The sequence below is a fragment of the Fundulus heteroclitus genome, chromosome 7, assembly GCF_011125445.2.
Source record: "Fundulus heteroclitus isolate FHET01 chromosome 7, MU-UCD_Fhet_4.1, whole genome shotgun sequence".
Taxonomy (NCBI): Eukaryota; Metazoa; Chordata; class Actinopteri; order Cyprinodontiformes; family Fundulidae; genus Fundulus; species Fundulus heteroclitus.
In genome coordinates, this window is record NC_046367.1 from 3,240,554 (window position 1) to 3,259,422 (window position 18,869).

Below are 18,869 nucleotides of genomic sequence, written 5' to 3' on the forward strand. Positions count from 1 at the left end.
TTCTGGCTGGTTATATTGTGTTTTATTGTTATTATTATTATTATTATTATTATTATTATTATTATTATTATTATTATTATTATTATTATTATTACTATTACTATTATTATTATTATTATTATTATTATTATTATTATTATTATATTTTTTTATCCAATTTTTTTTTTATTGTTGAGTGTTTAGCCAAGTCATTTTATTAGTTGTTATCTCTTATCTGATGTATCTCTTATCTAAAGTGCTTTTCAAATAATGATGACAATGATGATGATTATGATCAGAAGAAATTTTTGCATCTCCTCCCCGAAGCTGGAAAGAAAAGAGACAAAATCATTTTTCACACCTCACAGTAACTCTTAGTAACTCAAATATTTTAGTCTAAATATGTTAGGCAAAAATATTAAACTGTTTATTTATTTTTCTTTTTTTCCTTCAATCCCACCGTTATGTTTAGTAATTTCTGCCAAAAGCTGCAGCATTTTGATTTAATCCATCTGATTGCAGTATTTGTGCTCGCGCGTGGAATGAGCAGGTCAAGCGCGCGAGCACAGATGGAACTGAGCGCGAGAACGATGGATTGAGAAGAGTTTTTCAGAGTTGAACTCGCGCCAGACCGGTTTTGAGCGCGCGTGTTGTCTCACTGCGCGCTCGGATTGGTTCGAATCAGAAGGCACAAATATCGCTACATAATCACTGACAATATGTGAAGAACCTGCTGTTACTTTTATGAGGTGACACATTGATCCATGTGTCAAATAGACATCTATTGTTTTTTTCACACTTCTGAAGTCTCCCTCTGCCCAAGCTAAGTACAGAAATTCTTCCAGTGCCTCCTTGTTGTCCCCACTAGTCCTTTGCTGCTTACTATGGATCTGAATCTTTTAAGAACCATCAGATGCTCTTCTCATTCTCTCAGTGTTTTTTGTACTGATGGCCGGATAACGGTCTGTAACATAATCCTCTCTGCTGCAGCCCGACTTCTGTGCTTGTTGGATGACCCGGGTTAGTATCAGATCACCAAGCTCCCCAAAGGTTGCTGGGATATTTTGCAAACTCTGGATGAGTGCCATACCATTGATTATGAGATGTTTACCAATGTTGACATTCGTAGAACTTCCTGGTTACTTATCAGTCTCTGTTGAACAACGGTTCTGCAAAACTCTTTGTAAACTTCAGACAAGCTCCCATCTGGTGTCTGACTGGAATTAAAAAGTGAAATGAAATATGAGTAAATAGAGAGGCACAACAAAAACTCACATACGGCTGGCCATGTTATGTGCCAGTTATTTATCATCAGGGTAGGTCTATAATCAAACGTAACAAATCCTAATTTCAAAACTTGTCAGTAACAATGAGAGAAATTTCATAATATACCTTTCTGATTTAGATCTTGTCAAGAATTTGGTGTATGATCCATAGCAGGTTCTGTGATAGGAGACCTCAAGAGCTACACAGTCCTTATCTCTTATGTGTAGAAGCACACTTTCATCCTTCTTTGCTTCTGCTGCTTTTCGCAACAATCCTAGAAATATAAAATATTTATTATACGACACGTCAATATAAACCGCATCATGGTACATATTTACAAAAAAATCTATACCGTGGGGCATCATTCCAAGAAAATTGCATTTATCAACATAGCAGAGCCAAACAAACAAACTTTATGATGACATTATTAAACCTTTTTCCTATAGGCCTAAATATGTTTCTATCCGCATGGCTAAAGATATAGACAAGTCATACATCCACTTAATTTAAGGAAAAATTTAACAATAGATTACAGAGAAAGTATTAACTTACCACCATCAACAGTCTCTGCCTTGACAAGTTTCACCCTCTGGCGAGAATTCCTGACAGTCTCAAACTTCTCTCTTTTTTAGCATATAATGCAGACAGCTGGCAGCACATGTTTTCTTGGCTGGCTATGACCAGCTTTTGGATTGTCTTGTTGAGGAGGGGCAAATCCGATGGTGATGTCTTCTCTTGATCTCAGTCGTTTTGGTGATTGGATATAGGGCAACTTATTAATGTCCTGTTCATCAGATACGGGCTCGTGCTTTCGTTTCTGAGCTGCATTTATTCGCTTCCTGTCGGTAAATCGGCGATAACAGGTCAGGTGGTATATCATCAAATTCGAAGGAGAGGAGGTGAAGCTCGTTATCGGCAATCGTCCGTTCATCACCGGCTAAATCAGCCCAAACACGGCAAAAACTACGAAAAGTTTCCCACCTCGTTTGAGTAAATGGTTCTGTGTGTTCTCCTTCATTCCCGGCAACGTGCAAAAGGCATTCCCATTCCATAATTACAATGTTTCCGCTGGATTTTCTTTCTATCCCGAATAAACACATTTGTTTACTACGAGCGCCGCCATGTGGTTTGCTGACGTCATGGCCTACTTAAGTCACCTGATTGGCTGAGCAGCGGCCGGTCGCGACCTGAATATTACGAAATTTTCTCGTCTTAAACTGGCTGTAACTTGCCTTGTGCGCGATTTTGTGTGGAGAACTTTTTATTCTAGGCATTTGAATATATGATCTATCATTTAAGACAATAATAGAGTAGTTCCACGAATGTAGGAACGAAAGTGAATGCTACAGTTTACAGCTACCGGGCTCTAAGTAGTTCACAAGGTGAAAAGGTGTGGGCACCCCTGCTCTAACACCTACAGTGCAGCACATCTCCTTGGGTGTTCATGCCAAGAGACATGTGACTATAGCCTTGCATGCTGCAACATAGATAGGCTTGGATTATCACCAATTCAGACATTGAACCATATGTGTCAGGATTTGGGTTGTTGTTAGTGGACCAGAATGCTGACAATTACTTGGGAGTCGCATGATGAAGTTGCAAGTGATTTATTTTAAACAAAACAGTAAACTTATAGTCTGGACAGGTGAAAGCAAGGTCCAGGAAGCGAACAATGAGCAAACAATAACATGAATATAACGGAGGACCTGACAATAGCCCCATTTCCACTACCCTTGTTAAACCGATGCATGCCGAGCACGGTCTGAGCTTGGATCAGTTAACCAAGCCGAGCTTGGTTCTGACATCCGTTTACACATCACGCTAGCACGGTTCCTCGCCCCCTAGTGACAATCTACGGTACTACTGCTCTCTTGGATTGAAGGAGGGACTCAAGCAAATCAAAATGGCAGCGCCCGTAACATTCAGGAAGTTATGTTTGTTGATATTTTATTGTTTGCGGAGAGTCAGGCGAAGAAGGCAACTTTTGGTGACTTGACGGAGTCCGCTTTTGGGAAATGGATAAGACAAACGAACGTCTGATTAGGATTTACAGACGCAGGAAACAATGACAGACGTTGAGGTTCATCATGCTGCTAAGCAGAATCATCACTGAAAATCGTGTGTCACGGTAGGGAAGCTAGTATTTTTATGAATGTTTGAAACCGCAAAATTAGTCAGCTAACTATAAGGAGATGACGCGGTCTGCTCATGCGCTCTTTGTTATCAGAGAACCTGGCCAGGGAAAAACCAGGCCGAGCCCACCCATGTAACTGGTCTGCATGTAGCGCGGTCCGGTTGTGTCTGGCATGGTTCAGTTCAGTTTGCGATCCATTTACACTCGAAAGTTATCTCAGTTACCGAGCTCGGACTGGTCTCAGCACGGTTAAAAAAAGGGCTAGTGTAAACGGGGTAAATGAGTGTGAGTTAGCTGGCCGGATAAATAGAATAGGAGACAAAGGTAGGTGGAGCAATCTATGCAGATGAAAGCTATGAAGGTAATTAGGCTAAGGGAGAGAGGGAGCAATGATATGACCGGGACAGGAGGATAACAGAAGCTAACAAAACCATGATGAATTAACAGATTATGAAAAATAATAACTATCTGTTCTGACGACAGGGAGGCAGGAAAATAAGTATCTAACTGAAACAAGAATAAACTAACTTAATCCATGACAAGCCAAATACTAAATAATGTCAGGAAAGAAGAAGGAAAGAACAAATCCACAGACTGATAAACAATACTGAAAGGGTGAAAACACAAACAGACTACATGATCTCCAGGAGACTAAAAGTGATCAAAGATCTGGGGCTCGTGTCAGTATAGCCAATAACTCATGAGCTTTAATTGTCCCATTAGTGACCCCAATAGCCCTGTTAGTGTGTTTGTTCTGATTAAAATTTAAAAGCCGGATTAGCCCAACCCACAGTCTGAAATGACTGACTGACCAACTGACCCCTTTCCTACTGCACAAACCACTTTAATCTTACCCCTCAAAAGAGGAGTGAGATTGCAGTCAAACAGGATACTTATTTCCACAGATGCTCTCAAAATTCATGTTTGGAATTTGTGGTGAAATTAGATTTACCTTTTGGCCCTCTCTCTCCTTTCAGACCTTGCTGTCCAGGCAAACCATTTGTACCTGGAGGACCTGGTGGGCCTATAAATATTAAGACGCATAGTTATTTTCTGCATAGTTAATAAATTGTGACCTCAGTACTGTCTCTCAACATAGTGTTTTTAACTTTTTTTACACATAGTTAAACATGGACATATGTACCTGTTTTGAGCCTAATGGTATTTTCCAGGTTGTGGCTGCTGGTGTTGAGCAGGTCCAGGTCAGCCCTTAGTTTTTGTAGCTCACCCTCCTCACCACACAAGCTCCCGAGCTGTTATCATGGTAGCCAAGATTTAAGTACTTACATAGGTAATATTAGGTACAAGTTTATTAAAGTATATTTACACTGAGCTTTGAGTTTTTGAAATAATAAATGTTCTTCTGAAAACTTTCTATGAAATATATAAATGTGTACGACAGTACCTGATTTTCCAAATCCAGTAGGTGGCTCCTCAGGTTCTTAGTTTCTTGGCTGTTGTTGTAGATGAGAAGGTTGAGGTTATCACCCAGGGAGCTGCGATCAGATGTTCTCCTCTCTGCTGCATTAGATGCTTGTGTAGAATCCATCATTAAAACTAGTTCCAGAAAAAAATTATTTCATTACATCTATTTTGAAGATTAATGTCATACTTCATATTCACAGAAAGCATTACTTGTTGCAGCTGAATAAAAATGATCTCAAATCCATCCTCTGTGTTTTAAAGCTGCAGTAGGTAACTTGTGTGTGTTGCTCATGTAGGAAGGTGGCTGTTTTATGTGCATGGTTTGGTTTTAGCTTTGGTTTGCTGTATGAATGTATATTTGTGTGCATGCTTATTGAAGGAGACCCCGGTTCCTACTCCCTCCTTCTGGCCAGTAACTAACTACACAGGTGTATCCCATCATGGGTGATGGCAGGCAGAAAGAAAAGGGGCAGCCACACCCAGGAAAAGGAGAGAGAGATAGAGGAACAGAGTGCGCGGTGACGGAGCCGCCAGTGGCCGGCCAGCGAGATGTGATTGGGAGGAACCAGCGGAGGCATCATGAGGGAAGCGCCGTCCTCCGGCTCCTTAGCCAGAAAGAACAGTGATGGGTATGCAGCAGATCCAGACTGTGGGGAGGCAGAAGTGACCCAAGGACCGGGAGCAGCTAAGCTGTACTGGGGCCATGGTCAGCTCGTAGCAGACCATCTTCTACAAATGGACATGTTTTCGTGCTGCTGGGCGATCATAAACGGCAAAGAACTGGTTCTAGGTGAGGCCGGCAGTTCCTTGGCCTCTAGGCAGGGGGCGCTGAAGGGGAACCGCTCATGATCCCAAAACTGTAAAGTGACAACAAGTTATGGTTGTTTTATTAGCGACTTATGCTAAACAAGTAAAACACTAAAAAGACTCTAAACATACATCTGGAACAGGACTGGTCAAGGAAGGCTTTCCTCCCTGGCAGTAAATGGACTGAACTTATAAAGTGCTTTTCCAGTCATGCTGACCACCCAAAGGACTGTACACTATAGCCACATTCACCCAGTCACTCTCACACACACATTTATACACCAAGATGCTGAACTCGCACAGCTGACAATACAGCGATCAGATTGGCTGAGCAGCAAAACTCGAATCATGTGACCTCTTGGACCGGAGCGCATAACTTAGGTTTTTTATCAGCTATAACTTATTAATGTCCAAGCGAAATCGTGGGAACATTGGTGTTTTGAGATCACTGCTATGTGTAGCGACTGATCCAAGTGCAAGAAAGTTGCCCCCTTTTAGCGACTGATCCAAGTGCAAGAAAGTTGCCCCCTAACAGAAGTCTGTTCATACAAAACTTCTGTTCATACGAAACTTCTTAAGGAGACGTCCTACAGATTCTGGCCCACGGACTAAAATGGATGATTTATTTAGACATTTAAACTGGTAAGCATTTTAACATTTTAAGTGATTTAACACCATAACTACCACAGTGCACAACCTTGATCAATGTAAATACCAAAACAAGTAAAAAATAAAAAATCTGGTTGTTAGATTAACACTGTAAAACATAAAAAAGGCAAATTGCAAACTCAAGTGTTGTGATCTAAGCTTGTGAACTCAGTTTGTAAGCCTTGGGTTGTGTAACCTTACCTTGTCTAAACTGTGGATCAAAACAAGTGCTCTAGTTCTCATGTTCTGCCCTCTACTCGCCCAGATTCAACCATAATTTGTTACATTACAATATGACTGTCTTTGAATTGTAAGACATTACACTACGTTTACATTACTTTCACCAAAATAACAAGAAATATGGATTTCTTCATGTGTTCAGTGCAGCTCATTACAAGGTAGGAGGTGATGTGGTATGGCATAATGACTGAGCTAGGCTTAAGGCTAACAAAAGAACAATATAATGGTTGCAGTTATGGCTCATGGGACAATGTAGGCCCCAACCGCCAAAGGTCACTCACAACTTAATGTAGTAAAATATAGCCATAGTGAAATTGTATGTTGACTTTAAATAGTTCTCATCATTGCTGCTTGCCTTTTCTTTCACTTACAGTTGTGTAGACTTAATGCAAATAGTTTGAGAATAATGGCTAAGATCGTTGTCCGTAAAAGCAACATTTTAGTTATTCTCACTGCTTGAAATGAGAAGTATAGCCTAAGCATGTTAGATCTGTTGCATGAATGGCAGAGATAACTCAAATTCCCTTTCTACAGTCATCTAACCAGGGCAATCAAATTTACTTTTTAAAATTCTTGGATAATCTTCTCTGGTGCCAATTAAGCATTTCTCAAATTTGGATTAAAAAGCAAAGTAACTTCAGTTACTGAGAATTGTACCGAGTAAAATATTACTGAAATTGTATTGGTAATGCCTTACATTACTGCAAAAAGCAATACATTACTGTAGCCTAATTATGTCATGATTCAGCCTGTCTGCTGCACCATGCACAGACTCAGACACTTTCCACCTTCCATACAGCTCCAGTCTCCGGTTCAGTAATCCGCCACACCTGTCAGCTTCTAATTAGCCAGTATTCAGCACACCTGTCAGCCTTACTATTTAAGCTCACTGCATTCTGTCATTCCTCGTCGGTTCGTTCTGTTTTCCTGTTTACCTTTGTTTCTGCTGCTCACCTCATCCAGTCTCCTCCAGCCCGAAGTTCCTCCATTCTCCGCCAGCCTGCTGTAGCCTGGTTCCAAGTCTCCATTCTGTCGTGCTGCTGGTCAACCTGTTTCCAAGTCTCCTTTCTGTCGTGCTGCTGGTCAAGCCTGGGTCCAAGTCTCCATTCTGCTGTGCTTCTGGTTCTGCTGCTTCCATGCTCTGGTTCCAACCTGCTTGCCAGTTCCTGCCTTCACCATCCTCCGTCTTCAGCTCAGCACAGACTCTTGGTTCCTTCCTCCACTATCCACAAACTTCAATAAACTGTTAAATTATACTCTGCTGTGGTTGTGTTCGGGTTCAGTCTACAAAACGTGACAGAACGAACTGACCACATGAACCCGACACCCACACAGAGCCTCCATGCAGGAACTGGCGAGAAGGATGTTGCTCCGCTCTCAGGCAACAGCGCAGCGGAGCAACTCATAGCCCAGTCCCGGGCCGTTTTGAAGAACCTCGCCTCGCTCAGTCCACCTTGGAGGCGGGTAGGCGCGGTCGCCCAGGTACGCAAGCTGTGGACAAGTCAAACCGAGCTCCTTCCCCTTTTTGAAGAGACAGGGCTGATGGTGGAGCTCGAGTGGAACAATGATGCTGCTGTGGCCCAGCTATTCGGTCGAGCTCCTCCTCCCAGACCCTCGTTTTCCACCACTGCTGCCTCCTCCATTCCTGCCGCTTCCATCGTTGCTGCTGCCGAGTCCGCCTCAGCTCCCGCCATGGATCCAGACTCAGTTCATCTCACTCCTGCCACTGCTACTGCTCCTGTCAATGCTGTTCCCACTTCCTCATCGCCAGCTGCAGCCACTCTCTCACCGCCCGGCTCCTCTCGACGCAGACGCCGGGTTCGTCGATGCCAGAACACGCCCACTGCTCAACCTGAGGCTAAGCTGGTTGGCACTACTGCTATCTCTCCGCCTGGAGCTGACGTCACCTCCACGTCCCTGGTGAGTTGGTCCGACAGCGTTGCGGCTGCCCCAGCGAGCCAGAGCAGAAGCCGTCTCGTTCCCTGTCGTCTCTGTCACCACCTCCACGACACTCAGCTGGTTCCTCGGGTGAAGCTTTTAGCTGCTGCTCCCAGTGCTGCTCCCTCTGTCTCCTCCACATCAGTTGTTTCTGCTGCGCCTGCTGATCCGACCGCTGCTGCTGCTAAGCCCGCCGTAGTCTCTGCCTCAGCTCCCATTGCCTCATCGTCGGCGGAAACCTCAACCTTGCCGCCCGGTTCCTCCCAGCGCAGACGGCAAGCTCGCCGGCATAGGATTTCCGTCACAGCACTCCCTGAGATCCTGCCTGAAGCAGCCACCGCAGTCACTCTGACTGGGACCAAAGCCACCTCAGTTCCCTTGGCGGTTCAAACGGGTGTGGTTGCTGTGATGGTCGATCAGGAGAGTCCAGCCGAAGCGCCTCGGGTCCACGAGTATCAGGTGTGGGATTTCTTCTATGGGGACAGGGATGACCAGTTCCTCGGTCGACCTACCGCAGCCAGGTCCAAGACCCAGATCCTGCTCAGCTCGCAGCCAAAGACCCAGATCCTGCTCAGCTCGCAGCCAAAGACCCAGATCCTGTTCAGCTCACAGCCAAAGACCCAGATCCTGCTCAGCCACAGCCAGAAGACTCTGTTCCTGCTCAGCCCGCAGCCAAGGTTTCCGTTCCTGCTCAGACCGCAGCCAAAGATTCTGAACCTGCTCAGCCCACAGCCAAGGACCCAGTTCATGCTCAGCCCGCAGCCAAGATTTCAGTTCCTAGCCCAGTGTCCAACGTGGGTGATGAGCACGCCAGTCTGCCGCCTTACGCGGGTGCAGAGCACGCCAGCCCGGCGTCCGGAGCGGATACAGAGCACGCCAGCCCGGCGTCCGACGCGGGTACAGAGCACGCCAGCCCGGCGTCCGACGTGGGTGCTGAGCACGCCATTTCGGTGTCCGACGGGGTGATCCAGGCGGGTCCTCCGTCCACCGTAGATGCGGGGACCCAGGCGGGTCCACCGCCTGTCAAAGATGCGGGGCCCGGGGCCTCCTGAAGCCTGTAGCCCTGGGCCTCCTGAAGCCTGTAATCTGGGGTTTCCTGTAGCCCGTAGCCCGGGGTCTCCTGAAGCCTGTAGCCCGGGGCCTCCTGAAGCCTGTAGCCCGGGGTCTCCTGAAGCCGGTAGCTTGGGGTCTCCTGAAGCCTGTAGCCCGGGGTCTCCTGAAGCCTGTAGCCCTGTGGTCTCGGTAGCTTGTAGCCCTGTGGTCTCGGTAGCTTGTAGCCCTGTGGTCTCTGTAGCTTGTAGCCCTGTGGTCTCTGTAGCTTGTAGCCCCGTGGCCTCTGTAGCTTGTAGCCATGTGGCCTCTGTAGCCTCTAATCCTGTTACCTCTGTAGCCTCTAGTCCTGTTACCTCTGTAGCCTCTAGTCTTGTGACCTCTGTAGCCTCTAGTCTTGTGACCTCTGTAGCCTCTAGTCTTGTGACCTCTGTAGCCTCTAGTCTTGTGACCTCTGTAGCCTCTAGTCCTGTGACCTCTGTAGCCTCTAGTCCTGCAACCCCTGTAGCCTCTAGTCCTGCGACCTCCGTAGCCTCTAGTCCTGCGACCTCCGTAGCCTGTAGTCCTGTGACACCAGTGTCCTGTGGCCCTGCTTCGCCTTTACTCGATAGCCGCTCGTCTTCCAGGGTACTTTTCCACCGCTGGCCACATCAGACTCTGCTACTTCGGCGCCGGGGTCGCCCACCACGACGCCCGCATCTAGCGCTGCCTCGTCGGGGTCGCCCACCATGACGCCCGCATCTAGCTCTGCCTCGTCGGGGTCGCCCACCGCGAAGCCCGTGTCTGACTTTGCCTTGTTGGGGTCGCCTGCCACGACGCCCGTTTCAGACCCTGCTACTCCGCCACCGAGGTCGCCCACCGCGACGCCCGCATCTAGCTATGCCACGTCGGGGTCGCCCACCACGACGCCCGCATCTAGCTCTGCCTCGTCGGGGTCGCCCACCGCGAAGCCCGTGTCTGACTTTGCCTTGTCGGGGTCGCCCGCCACGACGCCCGTTTCAGACCCTGCTACTCTGCCACCGAGGTCGCCCACCGCGACGCCCGCATCTAGCTATGCCACGTCGGGGTGGCTTCAAATTTTTCAGCTTTTTGACAGCTTACTGCTTCAGCCTACTTTCAGCTAGAAACACCATTCAACTTTTAAATTGTTCAAATAACCTTCAGCTATCTTCAGCTACTTCAGCTTTTTCATATCTTTCACCATTTTCAAATAGTACCTCCTTAAAATAATTTTGGCTTTTCAAGAAATTCAGAAAAATGAATGCATTGCTATGGTTGCTAGGGAGTTCATTTAGAGTGGCCACTCTAACGATTCTATAGATTATCCGTCTCTGAACAACTTCTTCTCACTCGCTCAATTTTCACCCTATTCCTACATCAAAATGTAGGAATTTTTGTCTGGATTCTAGAAATCTAATCCTCATTGATGTAACATTTATAGTTTTTTTCGCAAATCACCTCAGAGCGACACTAACCCGAAACCTTCCCCATTCATTTCCTATGGAGCGGTTTTTAAAAATGACATCTGAAAATCCAAAACATCACATGTTTTCGCATCATTGCTACTCCTAAACCGTTTGATGTAGAGGCATGAGACTTTCACACATTTATGTCCAGACACTTCTGGCACTCACAAAAAAGGAATTTTGTCGATAAATGTTACGGTTTTGCCGCAGGAACAATTTGTACGGCAGTAGCGTTTTGGGAAAATGCTAAAACAGGATCAGACTTCCATCCCCCCAAATGAGGCACTTTTCTGCATCGTCACTACTCCTAAACCGTTTCATGTACAGGCATGAATATTTTCACACATGAATGTCCCGACCCTTCTGGCACTCACAAAAAAGGAATTTTGTCGATAACTGTTACGGTTTTTCCGCAGGAACAATTTGTTCGGGAGTAGCGAATGTGCAAAATCCTTAAAACACTCTGGAGCTTCATTCTTCCACATCATCCACTTTTTAACGAAATAAACGCTGAAAAAATTACGTCTCTACCATTTACGGATCAGGTGATATAAAGTGTCGTGCGATCAAAGTTCTCCATTATAATCCAATGGGACTTATTCTGAGCAAAGTGTCTGTACTTCAGTAGAATGGCCCGCTGCAGGTGTGAGTTTCCATCACGACGGAACTCTGAGGGCCAGAGGGACAGGCTCTATTGGGATAGAATGGCAACTTTCGACATGCACTGCAGTGGCTGTGATTAATGTATGAATCTAAAATTCGCACAGTCACTTCCTCTTAACATTTTAACATTTTTAAGTGATTATCAGCCATGTGTCACTTTTCTGTCCCATTTTGGATTTCACATGCTTTCCTATTGGGCCTTTGCTTCCAACAGGACCTGGCATGATGCCCAGACACGGCCCAATTGGCCAATACAGCACCACCCACTTGTGGGAAATGGCACTACTGACTATTTTGGTCAAATGTTGAGTTCTGGGCCCAGATGTGGTGAGGCTGAGTTGCTAAAGGAGGCCAATCTGACCCATGAACTTTGGTCACGTTTGGTGACATTAAGTATTGGCACCCCTTTTTGAAGCTTTTTCCAGTATAGGATTTGGACCAAACTGACAGAGTACAATCACCCGGTGATACTGAACACAACCTTGTTAGCGGCTAATGGTTAGCATGTTGCTAACCGGAAGTAGCTCTAGGAAGCTCATACAAACTATGACAACGGTGACAACGCTGCTAGCCAGAGGCTTCTAGGAAGTCCATTGACTTAACATGGCACCTTTCGACGGCCACTGCGGGTGCTGTCTTGGTTCTCCATTGAGCATCCGCCAGCCAGGTCGACCGGCATCAATTGGAAATCAGCCATGCTACTTGCAATGAAATCCAGCACTTATAATTCTAAAAAGAGTACCTAATAGAACACAACATATACAACCATGGAGAATGGAGAACTTTACCCATCTTTAAGTGGCACAGTTAACATAATGGGAGATTTCCAGTACAAGGACAAGGATAGTCTGATCATAGATGCAGCTGCAGGGGGTGGAAGCCAAAACGATTCAACAGAACATAAAGAGATCATGACAAAGGCCTCACATATCAGTTTTACAAACGCAGGAGGGTCACCTAACCAAAATGTACCTGCAACACAGCAAAATGATCACGCCCTAGTAAACATATATTCGGCCGTGCATAAATCAGGTTCTCCTGTTGCTTCGGTTGCAATGCATCAGAACACTGCAGGCCCAATGAACTCAGATTCCCCTGTAAACGTGCAGGATCTTGCACCTAATCATTGTAACACCGCAAAGAAAACATCTGGGGATCAGAGAAGGTCGTTGACCCTGAAGCCAATGGGTGGAGTTGATTGTTATGCAGACTACGCAATGAAACCAAGGGGTGATTCATTTTGGGTAAACCTAGATCATGAAGAGTTAAGTTTGCAAAGAGAAATTGATCGCACCATAATTGAGGAATTAGAAAAGGAAATTGATGAGGAAGCCATAAGACAAAATATTGTACCAGAAAATGCCAGCAAGCTTTTAGAACAAGAGGCAGTGAAGGGCCCTACAGGAGGAACATAAACAACTACTGGCAGGAGAAGTGATTAGGATTTAAGATGGAGACTGAACATACATTCACCTGACAGGTACACAGATAACAAACAGTTACCCATACTTGTAAAAGGGAGCATTGCTCAATATGTTCCATGGGCGTCGGCCTGGTTGGCAGATTGCCAGACATAAATGAGGGTGCCAGTAAGTGGATAAAGGTGTTTGAGGAGGAAACTGTTGGAAAAATGCTAGCTCTTGGCGATTTAAAAGCTGTTTTTGCACAGTGCCTGGGAACACCTGCTATGGAAAACGTCTTAAAGGAACGTTTCGCGTGGATGCTCCAACAGAGAGCTGATGGAATCGGCTTCAATTTATTTCGCACAGCACTGTGGGAAGCACTGCGAAAAGAATATCCCACTAAGATTGACCCAAAGGCATTAAGAGGAGATCCAATCGATAATGCAGGAAATCCAGCGTCTTTTATTGCAAAGCAGCTAAAAAGATTGAAACGGGAAACAGAAGAGGAAGTTGATAAGAGCCCTGTGCTGACAACTCTGTTCCGGAACTCCATCATTGAAGCAATGCCTGCTTCTGTGAGAAGCAAGCTTGAGGATGTGGTGGCTCTGACGTCAATGCCTCACAGAGAGTTCCGTGATCATGTGATACATGCAGTGGAGAAGTACAAAAGAGAAGAAATTAAGAGTGCAGAACAAGATAAAAATGTACAAAGAAAACTGACACAAATGCAGCTTGGAGAACTATCAGAAAAAAACAAAGCTAAAACCCAAGCTACAATGATTAAAGTGACTGATAATGTAACCCCACCTCAAGGTTTTTCAGAACCTGTACATGATGTGACAAATCAAACACAAAGGAGTTTTCCGGCTCCTCAACTTACCCAGCCACAACAACCAGTGGTTAATGTTTATCCTTAAGCATTCAATATACAGCCATATGGGCCTCGTGGACGACAGCAAAGAGGTCCCGCCTGGACTAACAGAGGCAGGCCTAGCGCACCTGGAATAATAGGCGCATGCTGGGCATGCGATGAACTTGGACATCGTGCCGAGCATTGCCCAAGAGGCAACAACACCTACCGCAGGCAATCACGTGGCCGGTTCCGTCCAGGTCCAACAAGACGCCCTGTAAACCCACCAAATTTTGGTTACTAGGGGTGCCCAGAGAACCTTACAGGGGCGAACCAGTGCCCGATCGTAAGTGACGGTGCTAAAAATGAACCTATGTTAAAAATTCTAATTGAAGAAAAAGAAACACCGATGCTGGTCGATACAGGAGCAGCTTACACGTGTGTAATCCAAATTATGCAAAGCACCTCCCCATGTCTAATGAATTCATTTCAACAGTAGGGTTCTCGGGAACAAGACAGTTAATACAAATGACAGCTCCTGTACGACTGGCAAATGATGATGATGAGATAAGAATACCAATTCTTGTCTCTGACCAAACACCAATTAACCTGTTGGGAAGAGATGCATTATGCAGGATGAAATTGAATATCTGGTGTTCTCCTCAGGGTGTGTATGTTGACAAAACAGGTCTGGATCTTCAAATGTACATGCAAACACATGAAGCTAATGTTTGTTGGCTAGGAGACATTTCAGGCCCAGTTGAAGATGTAGTCACTAACTGGGGCCGGTACATTAAAGCTCAAATTCCAGAAGCCAGAAAACCTTTTCTAGATTACCACCGCACCATGTTCTATGACATTTCAAAGAGCAAGGAGTTTGAAGAAAAATGGGACAGTTCTACAAAAGACAGAACTGTTCATCTTGAAACACAATGTATTGTTATTGGAAACCAAGGTGCAGCTTTAAATGTGAAGCAAAATGATTTCATTTCAGAGTGGTACAATGTTTCAGACTCAGTACCACACATAACATTGTTTGTAAATAAAGGATTTCATGCAAAAGATCTGGGACCAATGATGAAACTTGCAACAGAAGCAACATGGGAAGAAACAGATAACCCATTCATTTTTCAATCAAGCGATGGAACAATGATCAAGATCCTATGTGAAACAACAATGACAGCAAAACCACAAGTTGTGACAGTGCCTGTTGATCTAAAAGATCAGTCTGAGGAAAATGGTTCCTCTGGAGATCAACCATTAATGCAGGACATGCTAAAAAATGTCCCTGAGCACTTATGGTCCAAACATGATACAGATGTGGGTTTAGTAAAATCTGCAGAACCAGTCTCAGTTCAAATAAAACCAAATGCACGGTTTCCTTTTCGCCAGCAATACCCAATAAAATCAGAAGCCGAACAAGGCATTCAGAAAAACATTGATGGATTGATGCAAGCAGGTGTGCTGGTGGAAGTAGAAAGTCAATGTAGTACTCCAATTTTTCCAGTTCTGAAAGCAGACAAAAACAAATACCGTCTTGTTCATGACTTAAGAGAAATAAACAAGATAATAGTAGACGCAGAATCGGATGTGCCAAATCCAAATACTCTTTTAAATTCAATACCATCAGAAGCACGTTTTCTCACCATGATTGATCTCTGCTCTGCATTTTTCAGCATTCCTTCAGCGGAAGAGTCACAACATTTATTCGCATTTACCTACAGAGGTAAAAAAGCTCAGTTATACCCGATTGCCTCAAGGGTTTAAACTTAGCCCGCATATATTTAATCAGGTGCTAAAAAATGATTTGGAAGGACTCAATTTAACTGGAACTGTGTTACAGTATGTGGATGATTTGTTAATCTGTGGAAACACACTAAATGACTGTCATCAGGACTCAATCAAAGTTCTACAAAGATTAGCAAAGGGAGGACACAAGGTCTCCAAACAAAAACTACAGTATTGTCAACCACAGGTAGATTACCTAGGAAGACAAATATCACAAGGAACAGTTGGCATTTCACCTTCTCAACTGGAAGGTGTCAGCAAAGCTCCAAGTCCACGAACAGTCGGCGAAATGATGACATTTTTGGGAATGACAGGTTTTAATGCAGACTGGATTGAAAACTATGCGGAAAAATCAGCACCACTTAGAGAGCTAATAAAAGAAACAGGAAACCAGTCATTAAAAGCAGTGTTAAAATGGACAACTGAAGCTAAAATAGCTTTTGAAACACTAAAACAGGAAATGCAAGTGGCACCAACTTTGGCATTGCCAAATTATGACAAACAGTTTTACCTGTATGTAGCCAACAGAAAAAACATGTACGCATCAGCTGTACTAATGCAAGAAACCTATGTAGGACGACAAAAGCAAGCCATTGCTTACTACAGCACTAAACTAGACAATGTGGCCCAAGGCTGGCCACCATGTTATCAAGGTCTAGCAGCAGTCTACTACGCTTATGAAAAAGCATCAACCATAACAATGGGTTATCCGGTAACAATACAGACCCACCACAAAATCACAGAACTGATAAATCAAGGAAAGTTTGTGATGACTCAGGCAAGATGTTTACAGTACATGCCACTTTTAACATATCCAGATGTAACAGTACAAAGGTGTACAACAAACAACCCTGCTGACATGGTACCTCTGGACTGTGAAGGAGAACCACACGAGTGTCTTGCAGAAACAATGAAATTCACAAGACTAAGACCCGATTTAGAGTCAACTCTGATAATGAACGCGGAAGTCACTTATTTTGTTGACGGGTCATGTTTCAGAGATCATCTTGGAAACCATGCAGGTTATGCTGTGGGTAAACAAGTAGGAGACAATTTTGTAACAGTCAAAGCAGAAAAATGTGAGCAACCATGTTCTGCCCAAAAGGCAGAACTAAAAGCATTGACAGAAGCATGCAAACTAGCAAAAGGAAAAGGAGCAAACATATTCACAGACTCGGCTTATGCCCATGGGGTGTGTTATCTGTTTGCTGCTGTTTGGAAACAAAGAGGTTTCAAACGAGCAGACGGCAGTCCAGTATTACATCAAGAACAGCTAAAAGAGCTGATTGCATCGATGATGCTGCCATCAAGACTGGCAGTGATCAAATGCAACGCCCATCGTAAAGGTAATGATTTAGTCATTAAAGGGAACAACGCCGCAGATGAGGCAGCAAAACTAGCATCTAAGTGCCAGATGGCTATCTTGGCACCAGTGGTCACCTTGGAACCAATGGTGACACCAGAAGACATCATTTTGATGCAGCAGGAAGCAGGTGTGAGTGAACACGCTCTCTGGGCGCAGAGAGGTGCGACAATGAGTGAAAGTGGTTTGTGGAGATCACAAAGTGGACATTTAGTTGCACCAGTAGCATTGTTGACAATGTTGGTCCCAGAAGCACATGGTTTGGATCACTGTGGAAGAGGGAAAGTGATGGAGAAGTTGGCGGACTTCCTGTTTGCGGTAAGGCGTATTGTGTCACTTCCTGTTGTTGCTGTGTGAACGACGGAGCTTTGCTCCAGGCTCTCTCGCTTTTTATCTTTAAACCTCTTTGCTGTAACATCTGTTTCCAAACATAAGCACTTTTAAAACATTGTCTGTGGCTGCTCATCACGTTTGGGAACTCCTCGTGTTTCACACGGTTTGTTCTTTGGCGTGATAATAGGGCGTTAGCCTAGCTTTAGCCTAGCGTTAGCCTAGCGCTAGCCAAGCCTTAGCCTCATAATGGCTTCTCCGTCTCTGACTAAGTCTCCTATCTGCTGCTCTCTGTGTCAGATGTTCAGTTATTCCTCTGCCTCCTTTAGTGATGATGGTACATGTAATAAATGTAGTGTTTTTGTAGCTTTGGAGGCGAGGGTGTCAGAATTGGAGACCCGGCTCCGTGCTGTTGAAAAACCAGCTGATAGCCGCTCTTTTGCTAGGGCGGAGCCGCATAGAGTAACTTCACGTAGCGAACCTAAAGCAGTAGCACCCGAGCAGCCTGGTAACCAGGCTGGCTGGGTGACAGTTCGTAGGAAGCATAGCTCTAGATTACAGACCCCAGATCACCACCAACCCATCTGCGTTTCTAATAAATTTTCCCCTCTGAGCGACAATCTCGCCGAGGAGCCGACCTTAATTATTGGCAGCTCCATAATGAGAAATGTGGCACTAAAGAAACCAGGGACCATAGTTAAATGCCTACCAGGGGCCAGAACAGGCGACATAGAATCCTACCTAAAACTACTGGCTAAGGATAAGCGTAAATACCGCAAAATTGTTATTCACGCTGGCGGTAATGACACCCGGTCACGCCGATCAGAGGTCACCAAAGTTGGTGTTGCTTCGGTTTGTGAGTTTGCTAAAACTATGTCGGACTTTGTAATTTTCTCTGGTCCCCTGCCTGATCTGACCAGTGATGACATGTTTAGCCGCATGTCATCATTCAACCGCTGGTTGTCTAGGTGGTGTCCAGAAAACGACGTGGGCTACATTGATAACTGGAGAACTTTCTGGGGAAAACCTGGTCTGATCCGGAGAGACGGCATCCATCCTACTTTGGAGGGTGCAGCTCTTCTTTCTAGGAATCTGGCCGGATTTATTAGTTCTCCTAAATGCTGACAACCCAGGGTCCAGACCAGGAAGCAGAGCCGTAGTTTAACACACCTCTCTGCAGCTTCTGTACTGTTACCCACCCATTATCCTATTGAGACGGTGTCTTTCCCACGGCCAAAACTTAACAGATCAAAAACTGATCTAAAAGGAACAAATCATAAAAACCTAATAAAAATCAATACGGTTCACCTTGAACCTAAAAATAAAACAATAAAATGTGGTCTGTTAAATATAAGGTCTCTCCCTCCAAAGACTTTGTTAGTTAATGAATTGATTTCTGATAATCAGATTGATTTGTTTTGTCTCACAGAAACCTGGCTACAAGAGGACTACGTTAGTATAAATGAGTCAACCCCCTCCAGTTATTCAAATTTCCACATTCCCAGATCTGTGGGAAGAG

At 44.9% G+C, this 18,869-nt stretch overlaps 1 protein-coding gene across 1 annotated transcript in view; it reads right to left on the reverse strand.

The window, feature by feature from the left end:
- Positions 1–18,869, reverse strand: part of marco (macrophage receptor with collagenous structure) — a 95,586-nt gene that overhangs the window by 65,207 nt on the left and 11,510 nt on the right. Inside the window, exons 3-5 of the mRNA XM_012858122.3 lie at positions 4,785–4,936; positions 4,524–4,632; positions 4,332–4,403 (exon numbers count right to left, since the gene is read on the reverse strand). Coding sequence (XP_012713576.1) covers positions 4,332–4,403; positions 4,524–4,632; positions 4,785–4,936 — 333 coding nt within the window. The remainder of the gene's footprint in view (positions 1–4,331; positions 4,404–4,523; positions 4,633–4,784; positions 4,937–18,869) is intronic.